General features: G+C 34.2%; 2 protein-coding genes across 2 annotated transcripts; both read right to left on the reverse strand.

Moving 5' to 3' along the window:
• Window positions 1-218: 218 nt before the first annotated feature.
• LOC132706179 (uncharacterized) lies at window positions 219-6,543 on the reverse strand. Its single transcript, XM_060677352.1, has 3 exons — window positions 6,385-6,543; window positions 3,738-4,028; window positions 219-2,374 (listed from the first exon to the last, which is right to left on the reverse strand). Exons 1-3 carry the CDS (start codon window positions 6,418-6,420, stop codon window positions 1,940-1,942), a joined length of 762 nt encoding a protein of 253 aa, XP_060533335.1. The 5' UTR covers window positions 6,421-6,543; the 3' UTR covers window positions 219-1,939.
• An 8,315-nt stretch (window positions 6,544-14,858) lies between these two features.
• LOC132706315 (uncharacterized) lies at window positions 14,859-21,120 on the reverse strand. Its single transcript, XM_060677586.1, has 5 exons — window positions 20,331-21,120; window positions 20,087-20,271; window positions 18,416-18,598; window positions 15,368-15,488; window positions 14,859-15,310 (listed from the first exon to the last, which is right to left on the reverse strand). Exons 1-5 carry the CDS (start codon window positions 20,401-20,403, stop codon window positions 15,039-15,041), a joined length of 834 nt encoding a protein of 277 aa, XP_060533569.1. The 5' UTR covers window positions 20,404-21,120; the 3' UTR covers window positions 14,859-15,038.
• Window positions 21,121-21,927: the final 807 nt, after the last annotated feature.

The following is a 21,927-nucleotide window of genomic DNA, read 5'->3' on the forward strand; positions in this document are numbered from 1 at the left end:
TGGAGAAAAAGTTCACATGTTTCTGATATACGGTTAACGCAGAAAAAACCCTCGACAGGCCCGTGCATTCTATGCATCTCTCTTAATGCAAATAAATTGTAAAAATTGAAAACGAAAATAAAAATATGGCGAATTTAGTAAGAACATATGTAGTATTTAAAAAAAAGGTTATGTTTCCATTCTAAAATGTTAACATATAGTATAAGTAACATTAACTATTATTAAAAGAAAAAAATTCTTGCCATATAAAAAAAGTAACATAATAACTTTCATATTTTAGGTAAAACGAAGATAGTTTTAGGTATAAAAGGAAGATATTATTAAATTAAACGACATAACTAAGTGATTTAAGAAACCTGGTGGAAATTGCTGATGCCTCGCTTCAGCCACAGTTGGTAGTAATGTACCAAAATCCGACTCGGAAAGTTGTTGTAGAATCTAAAAATTTCCTTATTCGTTGTTCTATAACAAAAAAATCTATATTTTAGACACACGCCTAGATGACAATAGATTGTTTTATTATCGTATTTTCTATATAGAGCATTACTGCCAATCATATATTTTTTATGTTTTAAGGTTTGCTTCAGAATTTTAATTGCTTTCGCAGAAGTTTGTTAAGGAAAAAGGGAAAGGAATTCAATTGCATATTCTTTTTATTTATTTTATTTATATATATTATAGTCCTGGTACGCAGTATTCAAAAAATAAATGATTTACTCGTTTTCCTTAATCATATTTCTCTGTGTATATACAAATCTAAAATTTAGTAGGTAGCGCTAAAATAACGTAAACGGTATTATTCCTTTATATTAAAAGAAAATCGTCATGTTGAAAGCATTCTATAAAGGTTATTCACACATCTCGAGGTGTCAGTAGTATTCAATTAGCAAAACAAGTTTATATTTTGTTTGGTTTTTATTGTAAGATGAGCGACTCAACACGTAGAGGCAAATTGTTGTGGTTCACAAATATTTAACGATCTTGAGGAAGTTGTCGTTTACCTTCCAAGTGAGAGAAATGCATTTTGCTCTAGAGGTAGGTATAGAGTATTTGCCATTTCAAGAAAATATTTTTTATCTCCGGAAGATGAAGATGGTATTCCACCAAAGATCGGACAGTGGGCAGAAATGGTATTGTTTGAATTATTTGTTGTTAAGAATGTGGACGGAGAAAAAAAAATTGTTGGGGACACCTTAGAACCAATTCTATAGAATGTGGAAAACAAAGGAAGGGAATCAAGGAAAATGTCACCAGAAGAAATCGCAAGTCTAAGGGATGAAGTGCACATAAAGGCAGGTAGGTCAATACTGACCAAAATTGCGTGTCTCCGGCAAAGTGACACTTTCTTCCCTATAGCAGTAAAAAATAATAAACGCAAACCCCCTAGAAATTATTTAAATCCTGTGACCAAAATATTTATATAATATCTAGGCAAGAATTTGGAAAGCACTCCGTATATCTTGATTCCAAGAAATGTCAAGTGATTGGATAAAAGCATAAAGTTTAGCTACTAGTAATATAGAGTTCCTGCTTATGCTGATAATGCAGGAATTCATGAGGCAACAACAACAAAAATTTTGAGAAGGTCCATTCAACCAGTGCAAGATTTAAAATCTAGTTTTTAACCAGTGGACACCTCTAAGACCTTAATTTAACAAACGGCAGTATTTGGTCCATATAGATCAATTTAGACCGTCTTTAAACTTAACACAATTGTGTATAGGTACAGCTCTGACAGCAAACAGAAGAATTTTTCCAGTGGCTGAGCATTTTTGTCACATTATCCCGAAAATGGTATGGGCCAAACGCCAACAATGAAAATAACAACTCAGTCCGTTGGGGGGTAACATACGCAACTGTTCGATAGTAGGGCGCCATATGTAATGGCTATATAAATAAAACACCTCTATTTATTCTACCACCAAATGGTTTCAAAATCCTAAAAACGTCCAAACGCCCCATACGTGAACCCCACCAGACGTCCTACCATCTGAGCAAAAAACAGCCGAATACGATCCAAACCGCCCACAGGCTCCTTGTTTATTTCCTCTCGTTTGGGTATCTTTTCCACCACCTCCCTGGTGACCTCGTTAACCTGAAGGTCTATCTTCTCGGGACCTTCGGAAACCTTCTTCGGGCTGCCGTATTTCGTATTCGGTATCTGCTGGATGTTTTCCGAAACTTTCAGCGTCTGGATTACGGTCGAATTACTTTGCACCGGGTCTTCGAAGGTGATCTTGATTTTGGAAGTCACGGCCGTCGTCGTAGTAGTAGTTTCGAATTGTTCCGGAGCTTCTGTGCTGGCCTCCGAGCCGCGATGAAACGCGCTCTTAAGCTGAGCTATAAAGTTGAGCTTCGCTACGAGCTTGTTTATCTAGATTATAACGATATGGGTTAAAATACAAAGCAAAAACTGCGTCGGTTTTTCTTTGGTCGAATTTGCTAACGTTTCGCCAATCATTCTGTTGGCTTCTTCAGAGCTTGACTGAAACTGGCTCGCAGTTTAGCCTGTACCTGCTTACATATTGTTTGAGGGGCACCTATCCCATATTGATAGGTCGCTTATAGGTTGCTTTCATGTTCTTTGCTGTACGCTCAAATGGAATTTCGTCTTTAACGGATCGAAGTTGTTGAGAGATTTTTGGAAAAGTGGTAAATCTGGTTTTGGAACTTTTGATATGTGATCCTTGATGTTTTGAATGTATGGAAGTGGCAGGTGTGGGTTTCCTTTCTGCTTCATTGCTATTGGAAGGTTGCGATGAAGTGTATTTTGTGATATCTATAATGTGGAAATTATTAGAGAGAAGAGCATAAGGTGTTTTAATTCTGGGTTGAGTGACTCGTAAACATAATAACCCAATGTTATGTTTGATCTTCTATTGATAAGAATATCTAAGAATGGGAGGTTATTATTAATTTCTAATTCAATGGTAAAACGTATGATAGGGTGTATAGAGTTTAAAAGTCTAAGGAAATCTATTAGGGATTCTTGACCATGAGGCCAAATAACAAAAGTATCATCGATGTAGCCTTTCCATAACTTTGGTTTTAGATGGAGAGATCGAGAAATTTCTTCTCAAAAGCTTCCATAAATATATTCGACCGACGTTTGTTCAAAAATTTAACCGTTATACGAAAAACATTTTTCAATGAGAGAGAGAGAGAGAGAGGTTTGGTTCCAGATTCTCGGATTTTAATATATCTAAAATGATGTTGAGAGTTTCAGGCATAGAGACTTGAGTAATGAGGGATTCTACGTCGAAACTAACCAGAATATCTTGTGTATCTAATGTAGTGCTTTTTAATTGTTCAACGGAATTAAAGCAATTAATTACGAAACTATCAGCGTTCCCTGTAAAAAAACCAATGGTGCTGACAATAGGTCGAAGGGGTAATCCTGCATTGAGAATCTTTGGGAATCCATAGAGAAAAGGAATTTTAGAATCATGAGAGGTGATAAACTTTCTCACGGGGTCGGATAAAGAAGATTTAAGGTGGCGTTCCATAAATGACGTAGGATCTATGTTAAGTTGACGATATGATTAGTCTGTAAGAATCTCTACAATTTTTCGCGATATTCATTTGTGTTCATAACCACCTTAGCAAGTTCGATTCAACAACAACCGACGCATGGGTAATCCAGAAGTTTTGTAAATAGTATTACAGTAGCCTGTTTCAGTAGTAAGTAGTAAGTTTCTTTGAAAAAAAAAATGCAAAAACTAGTTTAAGTGGGGTACCTTTTTTTGGAATATGCTAGGAGACGCCTCGTTATTACCGCTCCCGCTACCCTCCTCCACACTGGAGTCGTCGGTTGCAGCTCCTTGATTTTCGGCTAACAAGTCCTCTTGTTCCGTCAAGCCGTGGTCTTCTTTAAGCTGCGTTGCTTTTTCCTGTCTCCGGCTGAGGTTGACTATGTTTAAAAGAGGCGTGGTTGCTTGAGAAGCCGAGGCCGAGGCTGACGAGGCTAGATTAAACAGTGCTCGCGGTGCAGTGTACAAGACGTGGGCCGAGGTTGATGCATTCGATAACTGTAAGAAATATCACGTTTTGTATCACCCTAACATAAATGAATCGCTTCATTTAAATGCATTAAATTTTTAAACTTTTGATCTGACATTTGATTCGGTATATTTTGACGGTTGATTTAAACATCCAAAACCAAAATTAAATAACAAAGTCCCAAAACAATAGTTTTGTGGATTTTCCTGTATATTCCATGTCCCTTTTTGATGACCAGCAGCAGCATCGGCGGTACCAAGATTTTCGAGAAAGTAGTCCAGAAGTGTAGTTTTATACTCATATTTGTTGTTTCCCAAAAAACCTTTCACGGTATCAGTAAATGAGACACATGCAACCTTTTGTTTGTCTTGATCTTGATCAGTCCCAACTCTCCCACTTACACAAAGAACAAGGGTACTTTGTATATCCTCACTGCTGACCTAGTAGAAGTCCCATAACTTTTAAGTCACCACAAATCATCGAACTATGGTTCATGTATTTGATTTTCTCAAGCATTAGTTAAAGATTTTCGTAGCATTCTATCATTTCCACTAAATAAGCAATCCACAGGAAGTAAAAAACCTCTCACTGTTACGAGGGCTACCTTTTATATTTTTTTAGCGGCCAAATTGTATGTATGCTGGTCCCACCAATGCCCAAAGATACCTCAATCTCATGGTAAGTCACATGACGATCCTACAAAATCAGTTTCTGTACTACATCAATGTATTCTTGGACAACCAACGATTTTGGACCACCAAATTCATTCCTAAGAAAAGTACGACCACGACTGAAGTCCTAAAATCAGCGAAAATGCTCGCTATTAAGTTCCATTTTTGACAGTTACAATTTTTTTAATTTATCACAAAACACACATACACTCTTTCGCCAAAACCTAACTGAGTAAACCTAACCTCAAAATTTCAAACTTCCCTATTTAAACGTTAGTCGCCAGATGGCAGAACTAGGTTAGGAAAATCCCGAAATATAAAAGGCAGCCCTCGTATTAAGTTCTGAATGTGAAAATAAGTGTGATTACTGAAAAACACTCCATATATCACCTAACACGAACTTCATATGTTGGTATCTTCTTCTAAATTGTTCGGTATACTTCGGGTCACACTATACGCTGAGGAAGTAATTTTATTAATTTTTTTGCCAGACGTATTCCTTTTGTAGGTTCAAGCTTTATAGAACCTCAATTAATTGCTTTTTGGTATAATCTTCGTGAAAATAAATGTCGTTATTATACATGTAGTTTTGGATTGCTTTTGGGTCACATGAGGAAGGGGTTTTAGTCAACTGTCTACTGTGATAACTTGCATTGTCCATTACAATTACGCTATTAGGAGGAATGTTTGGAACTAGTTTATATTTTTCGCAGACGGAGAAAGTCCATTTGGAATCCAACCATCTTTAGAGCTAGCATGCAAAATAGGTACTCTTTTATCTCTTTTTTGGCGTCTTTGTTTTACACTTATCAATTGAGGCAACCCCTCCCTTTTGCGAGGTATCATAAGTGTCGAACTAGGCTTCATCCAAGTAAATAATTGGCCTTTGTTGTTCTCTGTAAATACTAATTTTTCTTGATATTCCAGTCGCCATTTCCGAATTCTAAAAGATTCTATTCAAATTTGCCTTTTGTCAATTTTTTTAAATCTAAAACCCATGTGTTGAATACATAAGGTAGTTCTGCCACATTTAACACCGGTTTCATCTTTTTCAAGCCTCCTAATTAAGATATCTAATGTAGGCACGCTTTGTTTCTCGTATAACTGGTAAATTTTACTCCGTATTATATCTTGAACACTTTCATCTACTCTTGAGAAAATGGATCAGCATCGCTTCTTTTTTTCCTCGCTGAAATGGGATTATTCACAATTTTCCGTACAGTTGATGTTGGAATTTTCGTCAATTAGGCCGTTTCTTCTAAAGATGCTTGCTTGCTGGCACCACGTTCAATGAGAGTCAACAAAACATTGTTTATAAATTCCTTAGTCTCAATAGAACAATTTAAACTAAGTAGTATACCAAACCAAAGAATATTAAACACAGGTAGGTATAAAATTATTTTCTATTACGGACCACAATTTTACCTGAATTTAAATTCCGAAACTTGAGGTAATAATCTTGTTGCATTGTATGTTAATGATCACCCTTGGAAAAGCAATTGGTCACTTTTTTATATCTATGAACAGACCATACTGCTTTTATTTAAACACATTATATGAAAATGCGATGTAGGGCATCTGGTATGTTATAAGTAAATATTAAAACCATTAATAAATTTAAAAAAACAGGAAAACTGTAAAGTTCACACTACACAATGCGTTGCCATCATTACATCATTAAAAATGATTTCCGAAATATATGTAGGGTACTTACGCAAAACAGCGTCCAAATCAAGGCACGAAAATCCATGGTAACCACTTTAACAAACAAACCACCGTTCTTGTTGAAAAACTAAATCGCCATTGAAAAAATGCTTATAAATAATAAACAATATTAAATTCGTATCATAGTATAAATAGTCTCCCTACTTGGCGGGCGTTGCAAAATAGCGGCATCGAGTTTTGAATAAGAATGATTACCATTCGGTCAACCTTAAAGAACGTTAGCAGTGATGTGGAAGAATTTTTACAATTTGTCCCAAATTCATACACGAAAGGCCTTTGACGCGAAGATGTCTTTTAAGTTATGTGCGCGCATACTAATAGAATTGAACGCCAATTATTCTACTCCGGGAGACAAAATATCATAATCGCTTCTCGGTGTGGGCTGGGATAGGGCTTAGGCACAAAATTCGATGTCTGAAAATCTAATTGACGATTTAAAATTATAAATATATTTTACTCCTCAATTAACCTAATGAATGATATATTGATTATTCATTCGAGTAAAATATTTCTTGTCGAGTTTTAAAGTACTTATTAAATAAGATAAATTAAAAAAAAAGATTTTTATTTATATTTCGGCACCCACCTTCAGCGTTTATTAAAGGGGGTTAGGCAAAAACTTTTTTTATATAAGATTATATGAGTTTTTCTCCATTGTCTACTGAACGTACCAATAAAAACAAATGAGCGCTGCAAAGGAATAAGAAATAAACAAAATCGCTTTTTAAAATTGAACAGTGATTTTTTTTAACCCGATTTCCAAAATATTCAGTATTTGGTTTAGTTTGAGTTATTGAAATATTTTTCGAAAGTAGTACAAAATCACTTATTTGCTAGTATCAACAAATACACCATAGGTACGAACTATAAAGAGAAAAATGTAAGTTTGCTATTTTCCTATATGATGTTGGCAGGTGCTTTTTACATAGTACTTACTCCTTGTACGCAGATGAACTAAAAATTTAAAAATTGGTTCACTCTGCGGCAGACTACGTGTTGTCAAATTTTGAAGAATGTTGTTCTCTGGACAGATTGTTTGTTGACCCTGAGAAATGTCACTATTTTGTTTACAAAAAAATTACCACAATTGCAAATTAAAAGTGATCTCTACCTAGGTAACTACAAACTGAAATTTTTAGACTATGTAAAGGACCTAGGTATTACATTGGATCCGGGGCTTCTTTTTGAGATGCGCGAAAACATTGTTCAAAAGGCTCTAAAGGGTATTGGATTTAATTTACGGGTGACTAATGGGTTTAATAAGAAAAAATCTTTAGTAATACTTTTTTACAGTCTTGTCAGACCCGTGTTGGAATACGCTACGCCAGTCTGGAATCCAATGTTTTGAAATATATCGAACGGCATTTTTTTAATTATAGTGCAAACCTTCATTTCTATTGTATGCAGTCTTTGGAAAATCGTGGCACCAATTTATTAAGCCTGTAATTAATTCTTAATTAGATTTAGCTGGTAAAAAATAATTTTAAATAGTGCGATGACAAAGTATCTCTTTTATTGGATAGCAGCGTCTAAGTGGCTGTATTGCTACAAGAAATAAAAATTCCCAACTGTCATCAAATCACCATTTAATAAATGTTCTCGGTTGTTCTCTGTAAAAGTTCTTGCAGAAACTTAGGTAATAATAAATTTTGAAGGCAAGATAACGATAAGATAAGATTATTATTTAGCAATAAATTATTTTTTTCATTTATCGCCTTTTCACGGCAGAATCTGCAACTAAAAGTTAACACAACTTTCTTAATCCCATCACACGGCAATTAAAACTTTTTTCTACTAATTTCTGATTAATTTTTACAGTTACCCTGTGTAATCGAAAAAGTGCGTTAAAGAAATATATCTCGTATATTATTTTTTGAGAGAAATATGTTAAATACAAAAATTATATATCAGATTAAAAGAAACAATTTAAAAATATTTTCAAATATACATACTACATATGTTTTTTTTCTTTTAAATGGAACACCCCGTATATGTTAGACTCAATCACACTGAGTGTTTACGGATTTATGGCCAGTCGTTTATCGTTTATACAGGGTGAGTCAACATTAGAAAAATCCAATTGAACGCTGTATATGTTGTATACCATTAATTACACCTATCAATTTTTTAAAGTTTTATTATGCACTCCCTATACCTAAACTAGTTACGAGGTATACACATTTTTAGGAGCAAAATACCAAAAATTTTCAAATTGGTACCTGAAGGTAAAAAATTAGTCTTTATGGAATGTAAACTGTAAATAACACATATTCGAAAAAATCATCTTACTCAAAAATTCTTTTTTGAGCCCAAAATAAGGAGCATTTTTTTTTCACAAAATTCAAAATTTAAATATTAATTTTTATTTTTCTTATAGGTATCTTAAAAAGTTTAGGTACAGGAAATTACAATTACAGCTGTCGGAAATGGCGTGTTAAACACAAGAGTTTTTGACAAAAAAATGGACATATAATCGAAAACACTCAGTATAGACCACAAAATTTGGTGATTAATACAAACAATACAAAATACAAACAATACAAAATACAACTTTAGTTTCCAAAGTGTTTATGAATAATATGAAATTTTAAATTGTTTCTTTTAGTCTTATAATAATAATAATAATATTAATAAATAGTCTTTATTGAAATTAAAAAATGAGTTGAACAGCTGGCGAGGTCTAGCAGCGCTACTCCACCTAATTAATCACCAATACAGTGTAGTAGAATATTCAGAAATTAGCAAGAAAAAAAAGCTAAGAAATATAAATAAGTTCCTTAAATCTACCTAGATTCACAATTTGACAATTTTAAACAAATCATAAATGTAAAAAGAGAAAAAAAGAAAAAAATAAACACTGGAAAAAGCAAGGGCAATATTCAAAAACGACTAAAAGAAAATAAAAGAAAAACAGCAAGCAAAAAATATGTAAATAAATAAATAAAAAATAATAACAATAAGCGGTTCAGCCTCTCATTAATCTCAACAGCTCTCTTAATTTCTTTTTAAATGTAGAACTAATAACATTCAGTGGAAGTGAATTGTAACTTTTAATAGGTTTGTACATGAAAGAACTCCGAAACGCAGCCGTACTATCCTTGGGAACATAGCACAGGTGAGGGTGACGAGTCGCCCTGTTATGTATATCAGTACCTCTGAAATACCGCTGCTTTTCGTACCTAGTAATTTTATACTGTCACGTAGACACATGCACAAAATACCTTTCAGACAGATTTAACAACTGAGAATCCTTGAGTGCTGGCGTTATATGATCAAATTTACGCAAACCATAGCTGTAGAGATAGTATAAGAGAGTCAAACAAGTTAAGTCTAATCTCAGTAGATAAGTAGTCTTTATACACGTAAAGTACTTTTAGTTTCCCGTAGGACTTCTACAGTAAATAAGACAAGTGAGAATATAAATATAACTTTTGTACTTAACATTTTTTTCTAAACAAATAATAAATAATTAACATTACTTAGAAAAAATCAAAGGTGGCCTAAAGATCTCAAACTCCTGGATCTAAAAATATCATCTAATTTTTCTTGATATTCCAGTCGCCATTTCCGAATTCTAAAAGATTCTATTCAAATTTGCCTTTTGTCAATTTTTTTAAATCTAAAACCCATGTGTTGAATACATAAGGTAGTTCTGCCACATTTAACACCGGTTTCATCTTTTTCAAGCCTCCTAATTAAGATATCTAATGTAGGCACGCTTTGTTTCTCGTATAACTGGTAAATTTTACTCCGTATTATATCTTGAACACTTTCATCTACTCTTGAGAAAATGGATCAGCATCGCTTCTTTTTTTCCTCGCTGAAATGGGATTATTCACAATTTTCCGTACAGTTGATGTTGGAATTTTCGTCAATTAGGCCGTTTCTTCTAAAGATGCTTGCTTGCTGGCACCACGTTCAATGAGAGTCAACAAAACATTGTTTATAAATTCCTTAGTCTCAATAGAACAATTTAAACTAAGTAGTATACCAAACCAAAGAATATTAAACACAGGTAGGTATAAAATTATTTTCTATTACGGACCACAATTTTACCTGAATTTAAATTCCGAAACTTGAGGTAATAATCTTGTTGCATTGTATGTTAATGATCACCCTTGGAAAAGCAATTGGTCACTTTTTTATATCTATGAACAGACCATACTGCTTTTATTTAAACACATTATATGAAAATGCGATGTAGGGCATCTGGTATGTTATAAGTAAATATTAAAACCATTAATAAATTTAAAAAAACAGGAAAACTGTAAAGTTCACACTACACAATGCGTTGCCATCATTACATCATTAAAAATGATTTCCGAAATATATGTAGGGTACTTACGCAAAACAGCGTCCAAATCAAGGCACGAAAATCCATGGTAACCACTTTAACAAACAAACCACCGTTCTTGTTGAAAAACTAAATCGCCATTGAAAAAATGCTTATAAATAATAAACAATATTAAATTCGTATCATAGTATAAATAGTCTCCCTACTTGGCGGGCGTTGCAAAATAGCGGCATCGAGTTTTGAATAAGAATGATTACCATTCGGTCAACCTTAAAGAACGTTAGCAGTGATGTGGAAGGATTTTTACAATTTGTCCCAAATTCATACACGAAAGGCCTTTGACGCGAAGATGTCTTTTAAGTTATGTGCGCGCATACTAATAGAATTGAACGCCAATTATTCTACTCCGGGAGACAAAATATCATAATCGCTTCTCGGTGTGGGCTGGGATAGGGCTTAGGCACAAAATTCGATGTCTGAAAATCTAATTGACGATTTAAAATTATAAATATATTTTACTCCTCAATTAACCTAATGAATGATATATTGATTATTCATTCGAGTAAAATATTTCTTGTCGAGTTTTAAAGTACTTATTAAATAAGATAAATTAAAAAAAAAGATTTTTATTTATATTTCGGCACCCACCTTCAGCGTTTATTAAAGGGGGTTAGGCAAAAACTTTTTTTATATAAGATTATATGAGTTTTTCTCCATTGTCTACTGAACGTACCAATAAAAACAAATGAGCGCTGCAAAGGAATAAGAAATAAACAAAATCGCTTTTTAAAATTGAACAGTGATTTTTTTTAACCCGATTTCCAAAATATTCAGTATTTGGTTTAGTTTGAGTTATTGAAATATTTTTCGAAAGTAGTACAAAATCACTTATTTGCTAGTATCAACAAATACACCATAGGTACGAACTATAAAGAGAAAAATGTAAGTTTGCTATTTTCCTATATGATGTTGGCAGGTGCTTTTTACATAGTACTTACTCCTTGTACGCAGATGAACTAAAAATTTAAAAATTGGTTCACTCTGCGGCAGACTACGTGTTGTCAAATTTTGAAGAATGTTGTTCTCTGGACAGATTGTTTGTTGACCCTGAGAAATGTCACTATTTTGTTTACAAAAAAATTACCACAATTGCAAATTAAAAGTGATCTCTACCTAGGTAACTACAAACTGAAATTTTTAGACTATGTAAAGGACCTAGGTATTACATTGGATCCGGGGCTTCTTTTTGAGATGCGCGAAAACATTGTTCAAAAGGCTCTAAAGGGTATTGGATTTAATTTACGGGTGACTAATGGGTTTAATAAGAAAAAATCTTTAGTAATACTTTTTTACAGTCTTGTCAGACCCGTGTTGGAATACGCTACGCCAGTCTGGAATCCAATGTTTTGAAATATATCGAACGGCATTTTTTTAATTATAGTGCAAACCTTCATTTCTATTGTATGCAGTCTTTGGAAAATCGTGGCACCAATTTATTAAGCCTGTAATTAATTCTTAATTAGATTTAGCTGGTAAAAAATAATTTTAAATAGTGCGATGACAAAGTATCTCTTTTATTGGATAGCAGCGTCTAAGTGGCTGTATTGCTACAAGAAATAAAAATTCCCAACTGTCATCAAATCACCATTTAATAAATGTTCTCGGTTGTTCTCTGTAAAAGTTCTTGCAGAAACTTAGGTAATAATAAATTTTGAAGGCAAGATAACGATAAGATAAGATTATTATTTAGCAATAAATTATTTTTTTCATTTATCGCCTTTTCACGGCAGAATCTGCAACTAAAAGTTAACACAACTTTCTTAATCCCATCACACGGCAATTAAAACTTTTTTCTACTAATTTCTGATTAATTTTTACAGTTACCCTGTGTAATCGAAAAAGTGCGTTAAAGAAATATATCTCGTATATTATTTTTTGAGAGAAATATGTTAAATACAAAAATTATATATCAGATTAAAAGAAACAATTTAAAAATATTTTCAAATATACATACTACATATGTTTTTTTTCTTTTAAATGGAACACCCCGTATATGTTAGACTCAATCACACTGAGTGTTTACGGATTTATGGCCAGTCGTTTATCGTTTATACAGGGTGAGTCAACATTAGAAAAATCCAATTGAACGCTGTATATGTTGTATACCATTAATTACACCTATCAATTTTTTAAAGTTTTATTATGCACTCCCTATACCTAAACTAGTTACGAGGTATACACATTTTTAGGAGCAAAATACCAAAAATTTTCAAATTGGTACCTGAAGGTAAAAAATTAGTCTTTATGGAATGTAAACTGTAAATAACACATATTCGAAAAAATCATCTTACTCAAAAATTCTTTTTTGAGCCCAAAATAAGGAGCATTTTTTTTTCACAAAATTCAAAATTTAAATATTAATTTTTATTTTTCTTATAGGTATCTTAAAAAGTTTAGGTACAGGAAATTACAATTACAGCTGTCGGAAATGGCGTGTTAAACACAAGAGTTTTTGACAAAAAAATGGACATATAATCGAAAACACTCAGTATAGACCACAAAATTTGGTGATTAATACAAACAATACAAAATACAAACAATACAAAATACAACTTTAGTTTCCAAAGTGTTTATGAATAATATGAAATTTTAAATTGTTTCTTTTAGTCTTATAATAATAATAATAATATTAATAAATAGTCTTTATTGAAATTAAAAAATGAGTTGAACAGCTGGCGAGGTCTAGCAGCGCTACTCCACCTAATTAATCACCAATACAGTGTAGTAGAATATTCAGAAATTAGCAAGAAAAAAAAGCTAAGAAATATAAATAAGTTCCTTAAATCTACCTAGATTCACAATTTGACAATTTTAAACAAATCATAAATGTAAAAAGAGAAAAAAAGAAAAAAATAAACACTGGAAAAAGCAAGGGCAATATTCAAAAACGACTAAAAGAAAATAAAAGAAAAACAGCAAGCAAAAAATATGTAAATAAATAAATAAAAAATAATAACAATAAGCGGTTCAGCCTCTCATTAATCTCAACAGCTCTCTTAATTTCTTTTTAAATGTAGAACTAATAACATTCAGTGGAAGTGAATTGTAACTTTTAATAGGTTTGTACATGAAAGAACTCCGAAACGCAGCCGTACTATCCTTGGGAACATAGCACAGGTGAGGGTGACGAGTCGCCCTGTTATGTATATCAGTACCTCTGAAATACCGCTGCTTTTCGTACCTAGTAATTTTATACTGTCACGTAGACACATGCACAAAATACCTTTCAGACAGATTTAACAACTGAGAATCCTTGAGTGCTGGCGTTATATGATCAAATTTACGCAAACCATAGCTGTAGAGATAGTATAAGAGAGTCAAACAAGTTAAGTCTAATCTCAGTAGATAAGTAGTCTTTATACACGTAAAGTACTTTTAGTTTCCCGTAGGACTTCTACAGTAAATAAGACAAGTGAGAATATAAATATAACTTTTGTACTTAACATTTTTTTCTAAACAAATAATAAATAATTAACATTACTTAGAAAAAATCAAAGGTGGCCTAAAGATCTCAAACTCCTGGATCTAAAAATATCATCTTGATCAGAAATCATAGTGGAAACACTCTTAAATCCAAAAATATCATGGATGCGAGATAAAAATTGGTCATTAGCAGCACTCCTGACAAATTTTGACATGTCGAAGTCCTAAGTCAAGGCCAACTTGATAAAGATATTATAGATTATTGTTGTGATGACTAATAATCTACTCAATAACAAAATTTGGTTCACGATAAATTTTGTGAACTCTGCGCCATACTGTGAGCTGGTTACATTTGCCCGGACCGCTTTTAATTTATCGAATAGCATTCATTTAATTAGCTGTGTTTATTTATTGAAGAAATATTCGACAAAAAGATATTTGAAATTCCCCCTTTTTTCTATAGGTACTTGTGCTTGTCGATACTACCGAAGTCGACCCACTTGAATTTCAATAAAAGCATTGCGCAATTTTGGTATTTGTTTATTGTCGGCGCAACCTTTAAAACGGAGCCACATGCAAATTCGTGATTTATCATAAATGTCAGGAGTAATATTGTAAGCGATTTAAACCGCATCTCGTAACAATGGGACCGCATATAAATAAAACACTTAACAAAGTGACACCCTTCTATTTTTTAAATACGGTTACACTTATTTGTACATTCTATAATACTTGGCAATTTACAATTTGCAATTTTATTGAGCTGGTGCGTCGAAACATAAGATTACGATATAAACTATAACCTAAGAAAAACGCGACAAGTTGGCAACGCCGCTTTACTCTGCTACTCCACCCTTCCCGTAAGCCTAGTCCTGCTGTTGCGCCGGTGAATTCTTGCCTTTCGTTCTAAAATTAAACAACCCAGAATTCCTCATCACGGCGGCAGCGTAAGGGTCGCCGAAGGAGGTTGCGTGAGATGTCGCAACACCGCCTTTCCCGGTGGAAAAACTATTGGCGATTGCCGTCGCCGAACCAGGGTAGTAACCGCCGTCCTCGAGATCGCCGGATCTGGTTCTAGAACGGGAGGAACCGCCTCCAATGAAGATTGGGAAGAAAGCGTTATATGCCGGAATACCCCCTGGAATATTGACTTAAATAACAAACAATTGGAATGTGGATGAGGAATTGATATTACCGCGTCTGGAACCAAAAGGCCAACCCGAGCTTAGACCATCATCATCATCACCTTCGTCTTCCTCTTGCTTGACAGGCTTTTTCGGTCTCCTTTGCTGGGTCGGCTTTTTCGATGGTAGAGTCTGGAACGAATCATACTACTCGGTAGATATTTGGGGTTAAGTACGTATAATATTACCAAAAATATAATGCGTTTAATGCTTTAAAGTTTTCCGTTTACGTATACTACAGTACCTTATTCGCAGATGTTTATTTTGCATTAACGGAGACGGACCGTAACGAATATTTGTAGAAACGGAATTTTTATTTGAAACGTAAATGGACCGTTTTAAATTTGATTAAGCATTGATGCTGCGTGGTATTTTCGAATAAGTAGAAGCGTTTATTTTAACATCAGGTGATATGCATCGTTCTTAACAGTTTTGTGTATGGTCTGTTCATAGATATAAGAAAGTGACCAATTGCTTTTTAATGGGATTATCCAAGGGTGGTCATTCACATACTATGCAACAAGATTACCTAAAGTTTCGGAATTTAAACTCAGGTAAAATTGTGGACCGTAATAGAAAATAATTTTGTACCTACCTGTGTTTAATATTCTTTGGTTTCGTATACTACTTAGTTTAAGTTTATTAGTAATCATTCTTATTTCGGGTGTGCGAATTATATAAAATATGTGCGAGTCTAGTGTATCTTAGGAGATGCTCCCGCCCAAATGTAGAAAACACTATTCTATTGAGACTAAGGAAGTTATAATGTTTATTTCACTCACATTGAACGTGGTGCCCACAAGCAACAATCTTTAGAAGAAACTTCCACATTGACGGAAATTTCAACATCAACTATATGGAAAATTGTGAATAATCCCATTTCAGCGAGGAAAAAAGGAAGCGATGCTGACATTTTGTCGAGTGTGGATAAAAGTGATCAAGATATAATACGGCGTCAAATTTACCGGTTATACGAGGATCAAAGCGTGCCTAAATTAGGAGGCTCGAAAAAGATGAAACCGGCGTTAAATGTGGCAGAACTACCTTATGGAACTGTATTCAACACATGGGTCTTAGATTTAAAAAAAATGACAAAATGGAAGTTTTAATGGAATCTTTTAGAATTCGGAAATGGCGACTGGAATCTCTAGAAAAAATTAGGATTTACAGAGAACAACAAAGGCCAATTATTTACTTGGATGAAACCTGGTTCGACACTTATGATACCCCGGAAAAGGGTAAAGGGTAAAAGAATAACTATTTTGCATGCTGACTCTAAAGATGGTTGGATTCCAAATGGACTTTCTCTGTCTGCGAAAAATATTAAAGATTCTTCTCTGGATTGCCATGAAGACACCACCGCTGATTTATTTGAAAATTGGTTTAAATCAAACTAGTTCCAAACATTCCTACTAATACCGTAGTTTTTAATGGATAATGCAAGTTATCACAGTAGACAGTTGGCTAAAACCCCTTCCTCATGTGACACTAAAGCCACAATCCAAAACTACATGTATAATAACGACATTTGCTTTCACGAAGATTATACCAAAAAGCAATTAATTGAGGTTCTACAAAGCTTGAATCTACAAAAGGAATACGTCTGTGATAATTATGCAAAAAATCTAGGGCATACAGTTTTAAGGCTTCCACGTTACCACTGTGTATTTAATCCCGTTGAATATGTTTGGCACCAACTGAAATCTATTCGTCGTAACAATGTTTTTCCCCGTGTTAACTCCAATGTCCTCAAACTTATGGGAACCGAAGTTTTTAACATCCCCCCACAAAGTTGGGCAAATTCTGTTAAACATATAGAAAAAGCAGAACAATCGTATATCCATATTGCAAATAATATAGAACAAATAATAATTAGAACAGGCCATGATAGCGATAGTGATACTGATGTATTATATATTATATTATATTATTTTAAGTAATTTAAGTAGGTAACAAAAATAATTTGCAATTTTATTTTAGATTTAAACATAAATACATAAACAAAAAATAAATATTCTATATTTCATTCTTACAGCTTGCCCGGGTCTTTCCTTAATTCGTATCAGTTAGTCACTTTCTTATATCTATGAACATACTTTACTTGATTCTCGAGATTTGGCCCTACGAGGCTGTTTTCACTGTATAGTTCAAAGGGCAAAGGTAAGTACCTGCACTGTATTTATTTTACAGGTAAGTCTGAAAATAATCATTTTTGTCTTATGTGCCTGTCATATTTTTGTGTTTTCTACATGTTTCTTCAATTTGTAAACAACAACAGTCCTTTTTTAAGACTAAAGATTATATGCGCGATAGATGAAGGCTCCTGTTTTTCAACATTTTAAAATGTGGAAACCGGGAATAATGCAGATGTTCCCCTGTTAGAATTTGAAGACGAAGTGGAGATGGTAGTCGAACCTAATGACAATTTAGAAGACGAACTACCTCAGCAAATAAAAAACGGAAGCATTTGCCTTCGGCTGCTAAAGTGTATTGAATGTTTACAATTTTAAAACAAATTCAGAAGGGGAAGTACGAGCGGCAATAAAAACAAGTGACAAAAGTTCTGAAGAAAACAACTGTAAGAAAAATTGTTGCAAATGGGATATTCAAGAGGAAAGTGAGAGAAGATGCTGACAGACCTGGAGATGATTTTTTCTGAGTTGAAAGCGCATATAAGAAGACATAACACTGCACCAAAATTTATTGATAGTACCATAAAGGTAATTCGGGAAGAGGTAGCTAAAATGTCAGTACAAAGCTGGTGTAACTGTGAAAAACTATTAATAAAAGAAGAAAATATTTATCGAGAACGATTAGGGGCGGAGTTGATCATTGAACTAGGCGACGACAGTAGCGATAGTGAATACCTTTTAAGTGACTGACACTTTATTATTATATTTAATATTTTGTATATTAATAACGATACTATTGTTTGTATACTATATGTTTCAAGAATTGATCAGCGAAAAAGATTGAAAACAGACTTATATCCCGCTTGTTAGTGTAGTGTAGTGTAGAGTCTGTTGAAAAAGCAGTACATATTTCTGGTCCAACTATACCTTGGTGGATTTGGTAGTAACTATTAGGGCGGCGTCTGTCACCGGTTCTTCAGATGAACTACTTTCTTGCTCGTCTGGTTCGTATTCTACGTCAGCTTCGTTCAGGGATTCGTCTACCAGCGAAGGTTTGGGGGCTTTCTCCGTGATCTGCTCGATCGGTTGGTTGAACGGGGAGCCTGCAGCCTAAAAGGTTAATTAAATTACATTATTTTTTGTCCTAGAATTGATATCTGAATAAAAATATAGCGTGTTCCATTTGAAAATCGTGAGATTTTGTTAATTGAATTCGCCACCTATTTGGGACACCCTGTATAAGCTGAGACGCATCTGTCAAACAGAATGAGTAGTGTATCACCTACTTAGTCTGTGGTTAAATTTTCGTTACAATACCAGGACCAGTAGCGTCTCAATACAATTTTATATGGGGCAATCAAAATATACAAAAAAAACACATATAATGTCAATTTGTGCCTAAGCTATACAAAATTGGAATAGCAATTTCTTAAGACAGTGACCGTTATTTTAGCCAAGGATTCCAAAAATGTCGAAATATACGCGGTATTCTATTTAAAATAACAAAATTGATGTCGGGGACAGTTTTGGGACACCCCGTATCAACAAATTGTAATATTTTAAATCTTCAGGAGAGCCCTCGAAATTTTTATACGAAACTCGCCTCAGAGGGGTATGTTCGTTGTTAGTGAAGATAGAGCCTTGCGTCTTCGCAAACCTTTGGTGCTTCTTTGCGAAACGAAAGATGACGTTAACAATATTTTCATAACTTGCTTAGTTTTTAAAATACAGGGTGATTTTGGAAATTTGAAGTTTTGGGGCACCTCGGTATCACATGTCTGTTTTGACTGTCGATTTGTATATGTAAATATTGACAGATGTTATACCAGAATTATTACTTTTTAGAGGACAATTTTGGAAATAATTGGATAAGTACTATGTGGCCACATTTAAAGAGTAAAATAAATGTCAATAGTCACAATAATATCGGAGAACTTCGAGCAGCCACTAAAGTAGCTTTTCAAAGTTTCAAAATGGATTAAAATTGTGTGGTAAAAAAAGTGGTAGACAAGAAATGCAAATATTTAATAATTTTTATGTTTCTAAGCGTTTTAAATAATTGTTTTAATATCTTGCTCTTTTTGATTTATCTTTTTTAATATTCTATAGGTAATAAATAAAATGTTAATATTAAACTAAGTTGGTATAGTGTAAGTGTTGTCAGCAATAAATAAAGTAACCAGTTTAGATATTTAATATATTCTTTTTGCAAGGCTTACTGCAAATACTTTCATGTAAAGTAAAAAAAAACATTTTTGTGGAGTCATTTATACAAATGACCCCATTTTTGAGAAGCTCGGATCGACATCGTGTACCCGAGATACGAGGGGTGTCCGAAAAATTGAAATTTCCAAAATCACTCTGTATTTTAAAAACTAAGCAAGTGATGAAAAGGTTATTAACGTTATCTTTCGTCTCCTTTGCAAAAAATGCTTAAAAAGTTTAGCAAACGTGTTACATACGACTGTTTAGTTTTAGAATACTAACGGTGAATGTGTGACGTCGTCGTAAATGTTCTGTAGATTTTAGCAATGATATTTTGACATTTGTCAATTTATCACACACGTTACATAACGCACCGTGTATTATCGACCTTACCTCTTCTTCTGCTGCAACGTGCAGTGGTTTGCCCGGAGTAGACCAGGGCTGTCCAGAGAACGAGTTCGTCGCCACAGTATCGCCTGCCACCATTGCAGTCATTTGTCCTTGGGGCACGTACTCGTAAGCCGGCATAGGGTTGGAATAATATCCTCCAAACATCACCGCCCGTTTCGGATAATACCCTGCACAAAAATGATCCTTTAACGCCGATCCTCGGCCGAGAGGGCGATTCTTATCTTACCGTAACCGGACGGATGCCCGTTTCCAACGCAAAAAACGAACAGCAACCCTGAAATTGTCAAACCGACGCTCATGTTGCTAGTTATAAATTATTCACCGCGTCCGCACAATTCTTTTGTTTCTTTCGCAAAGGTGATAGTGACTTTTGAGTCGCAGGAAGTGCCTTCGGGAATATTTATATTATTTCGAAATATTCGCCCCACCACGGTCACTCTATTCATCCACCTGTGCGCGTCTAAAGTGGTCCATACACGCCGCGCGTTTGACGGTACTCCTATTGAACTCGCGACAAGCGAGCCGATTGCTAAATTTTGTAGAACGCTGCAAAATTAGACTTTTTGATAGATGTTTTTATTATGAAAACTGATTTTGTATAATTTTGGTAGGCTGATTTTAAAAAACTTATTTATTTTTTTTATTATTATTTTGAGTGAAATCTTCGTCTTTTTGCCAGAAAGCTGCGTTGCCCGAAAATTCGGCTGTGTGTTTCTAAGGGCATATCTCGTTTTAACATCCAGGCGTGAAAACAGGAAATACACTTTTAAACTAATATTACAACTAGACGATGGAAGTGTTGTAACATATTTTGAACAATACTTTCGTAGATTTCGTCTTTAGAGTGCCCAAGAAACTTATCAATTATTTCTTTAAATGAAACCCAGGAGTTTTTATCGACATTGGTCAGTGTGTTTCGAAAATCCCTGCCTTTGAATAATGTTCTTATCTGCTGCCCAACAATATGGCTTGAAACACATTTTTGTCTTTAACAGATTGCTTCATCAAGCCAAGTTTGATATGAAGAGGGGGCAGTAAAACGTTTTTGGGTCCTCTTGCCCAACTCTGCTGCTCACAAATAAAGCATGAAAATTTTGTATATCCTCGCTGTTGTCCTGTTGCATGTCCAGCACTGATCTTCTTGGTAGCTCATTTTCTTCAAAAGAAGTCCTAAATTTTCATACGTTTCTTGTAAATATACTGAATAAGCAACGGGGGCCAGTTCGGTACCACTGTGCAATAAAATGCCTTTTAAACTACACTTACTTAAATCAATAAGCAGGCGACACTCTACTGGTGAAAGCTAGATGTGACGCCAGGTGTCAATTAATGCTTGTCACCAAGTCTGGAAGCTAACAATTCGGATGCATCGCTTTCAAGGTGCAAATCTCTAATTAAATCATTTATTTGGTTCTGGTTAAACACATCTGGGTTGGAATTAGATTCCTGTGATTTTGACGATATAGAGTGTTCTAGTTTTTTGGAGCGCTATATCTGGTCCATGAGGAACTGGTAGAATAGTAAAGTCAAGATTGGTTTACACAATTTGTTTCTTACTTTTACGAACAAAAATAACAATCAGCACTTCGATTCCCAGGCTCTCGCCATATCATAGGAACACTAAGAAACATTTCTTCATACCCTTTGCAAGTTTCTTAATGCTTCAACGCAAACGGAACAAACAGTATGAGTAGCCCAGGACTTGCCTTGGTCTTTTTTCACCAAAATAACCAGAAGTTATAGTTTGCCTTTGTTTTACTACGCCATAACTTCTTCTTCTCCAAGTGCCTATCGGTTCCGGATGTTGGCCATCAGCAAGGCAA

Source organism: Cylas formicarius, unplaced genomic scaffold, assembly GCF_029955315.1.
Source record: "Cylas formicarius isolate icCylForm1 unplaced genomic scaffold, icCylForm1.1 PGA_scaffold_8__14_contigs__length_24414737, whole genome shotgun sequence".
NCBI lineage: Eukaryota > Metazoa > Arthropoda > Insecta > Coleoptera > Brentidae > Cylas > Cylas formicarius.

Bases quoted from the DNA above. Each gene is read 5' to 3' on its own strand.
- LOC132706179 (XM_060677352.1), bottom strand. From the start codon at position 6,420: ATGGATTTTCGTGCCTTGATTTGGACGCTGTTTTGC. The intron at 4,029-6,384 runs GTAAGTACCCTA...TATTTCTTACAG, and splicing joins TGATTTGGACGCTGTTTTGC to TTATCGAATGCATCAACCTC. The intron at 2,375-3,737 runs GTACCCCACTTA...GTTATAATCTAG, and splicing joins CTAGCATATTCCAAAAAAAG to ATAAACAAGCTCGTAGCGAA.
- LOC132706315 (XM_060677586.1), bottom strand. From the start codon at position 20,403: ATGAGCGTCGGTTTGACAATTTCAGGGTTGCTGTTCGTTTTTTGCGTT. The intron at 20,272-20,330 runs GTAAGATAAGAA...ATTTTTGTGCAG, and splicing joins CGGGCATCCGTCCGGTTACG to GGTATTATCCGAAACGGGCG. The intron at 18,599-20,086 runs GTAAGGTCGATA...TTAACCTTTTAG, and splicing joins ACGTTGCAGCAGAAGAAGAG to GCTGCAGGCTCCCCGTTCAA.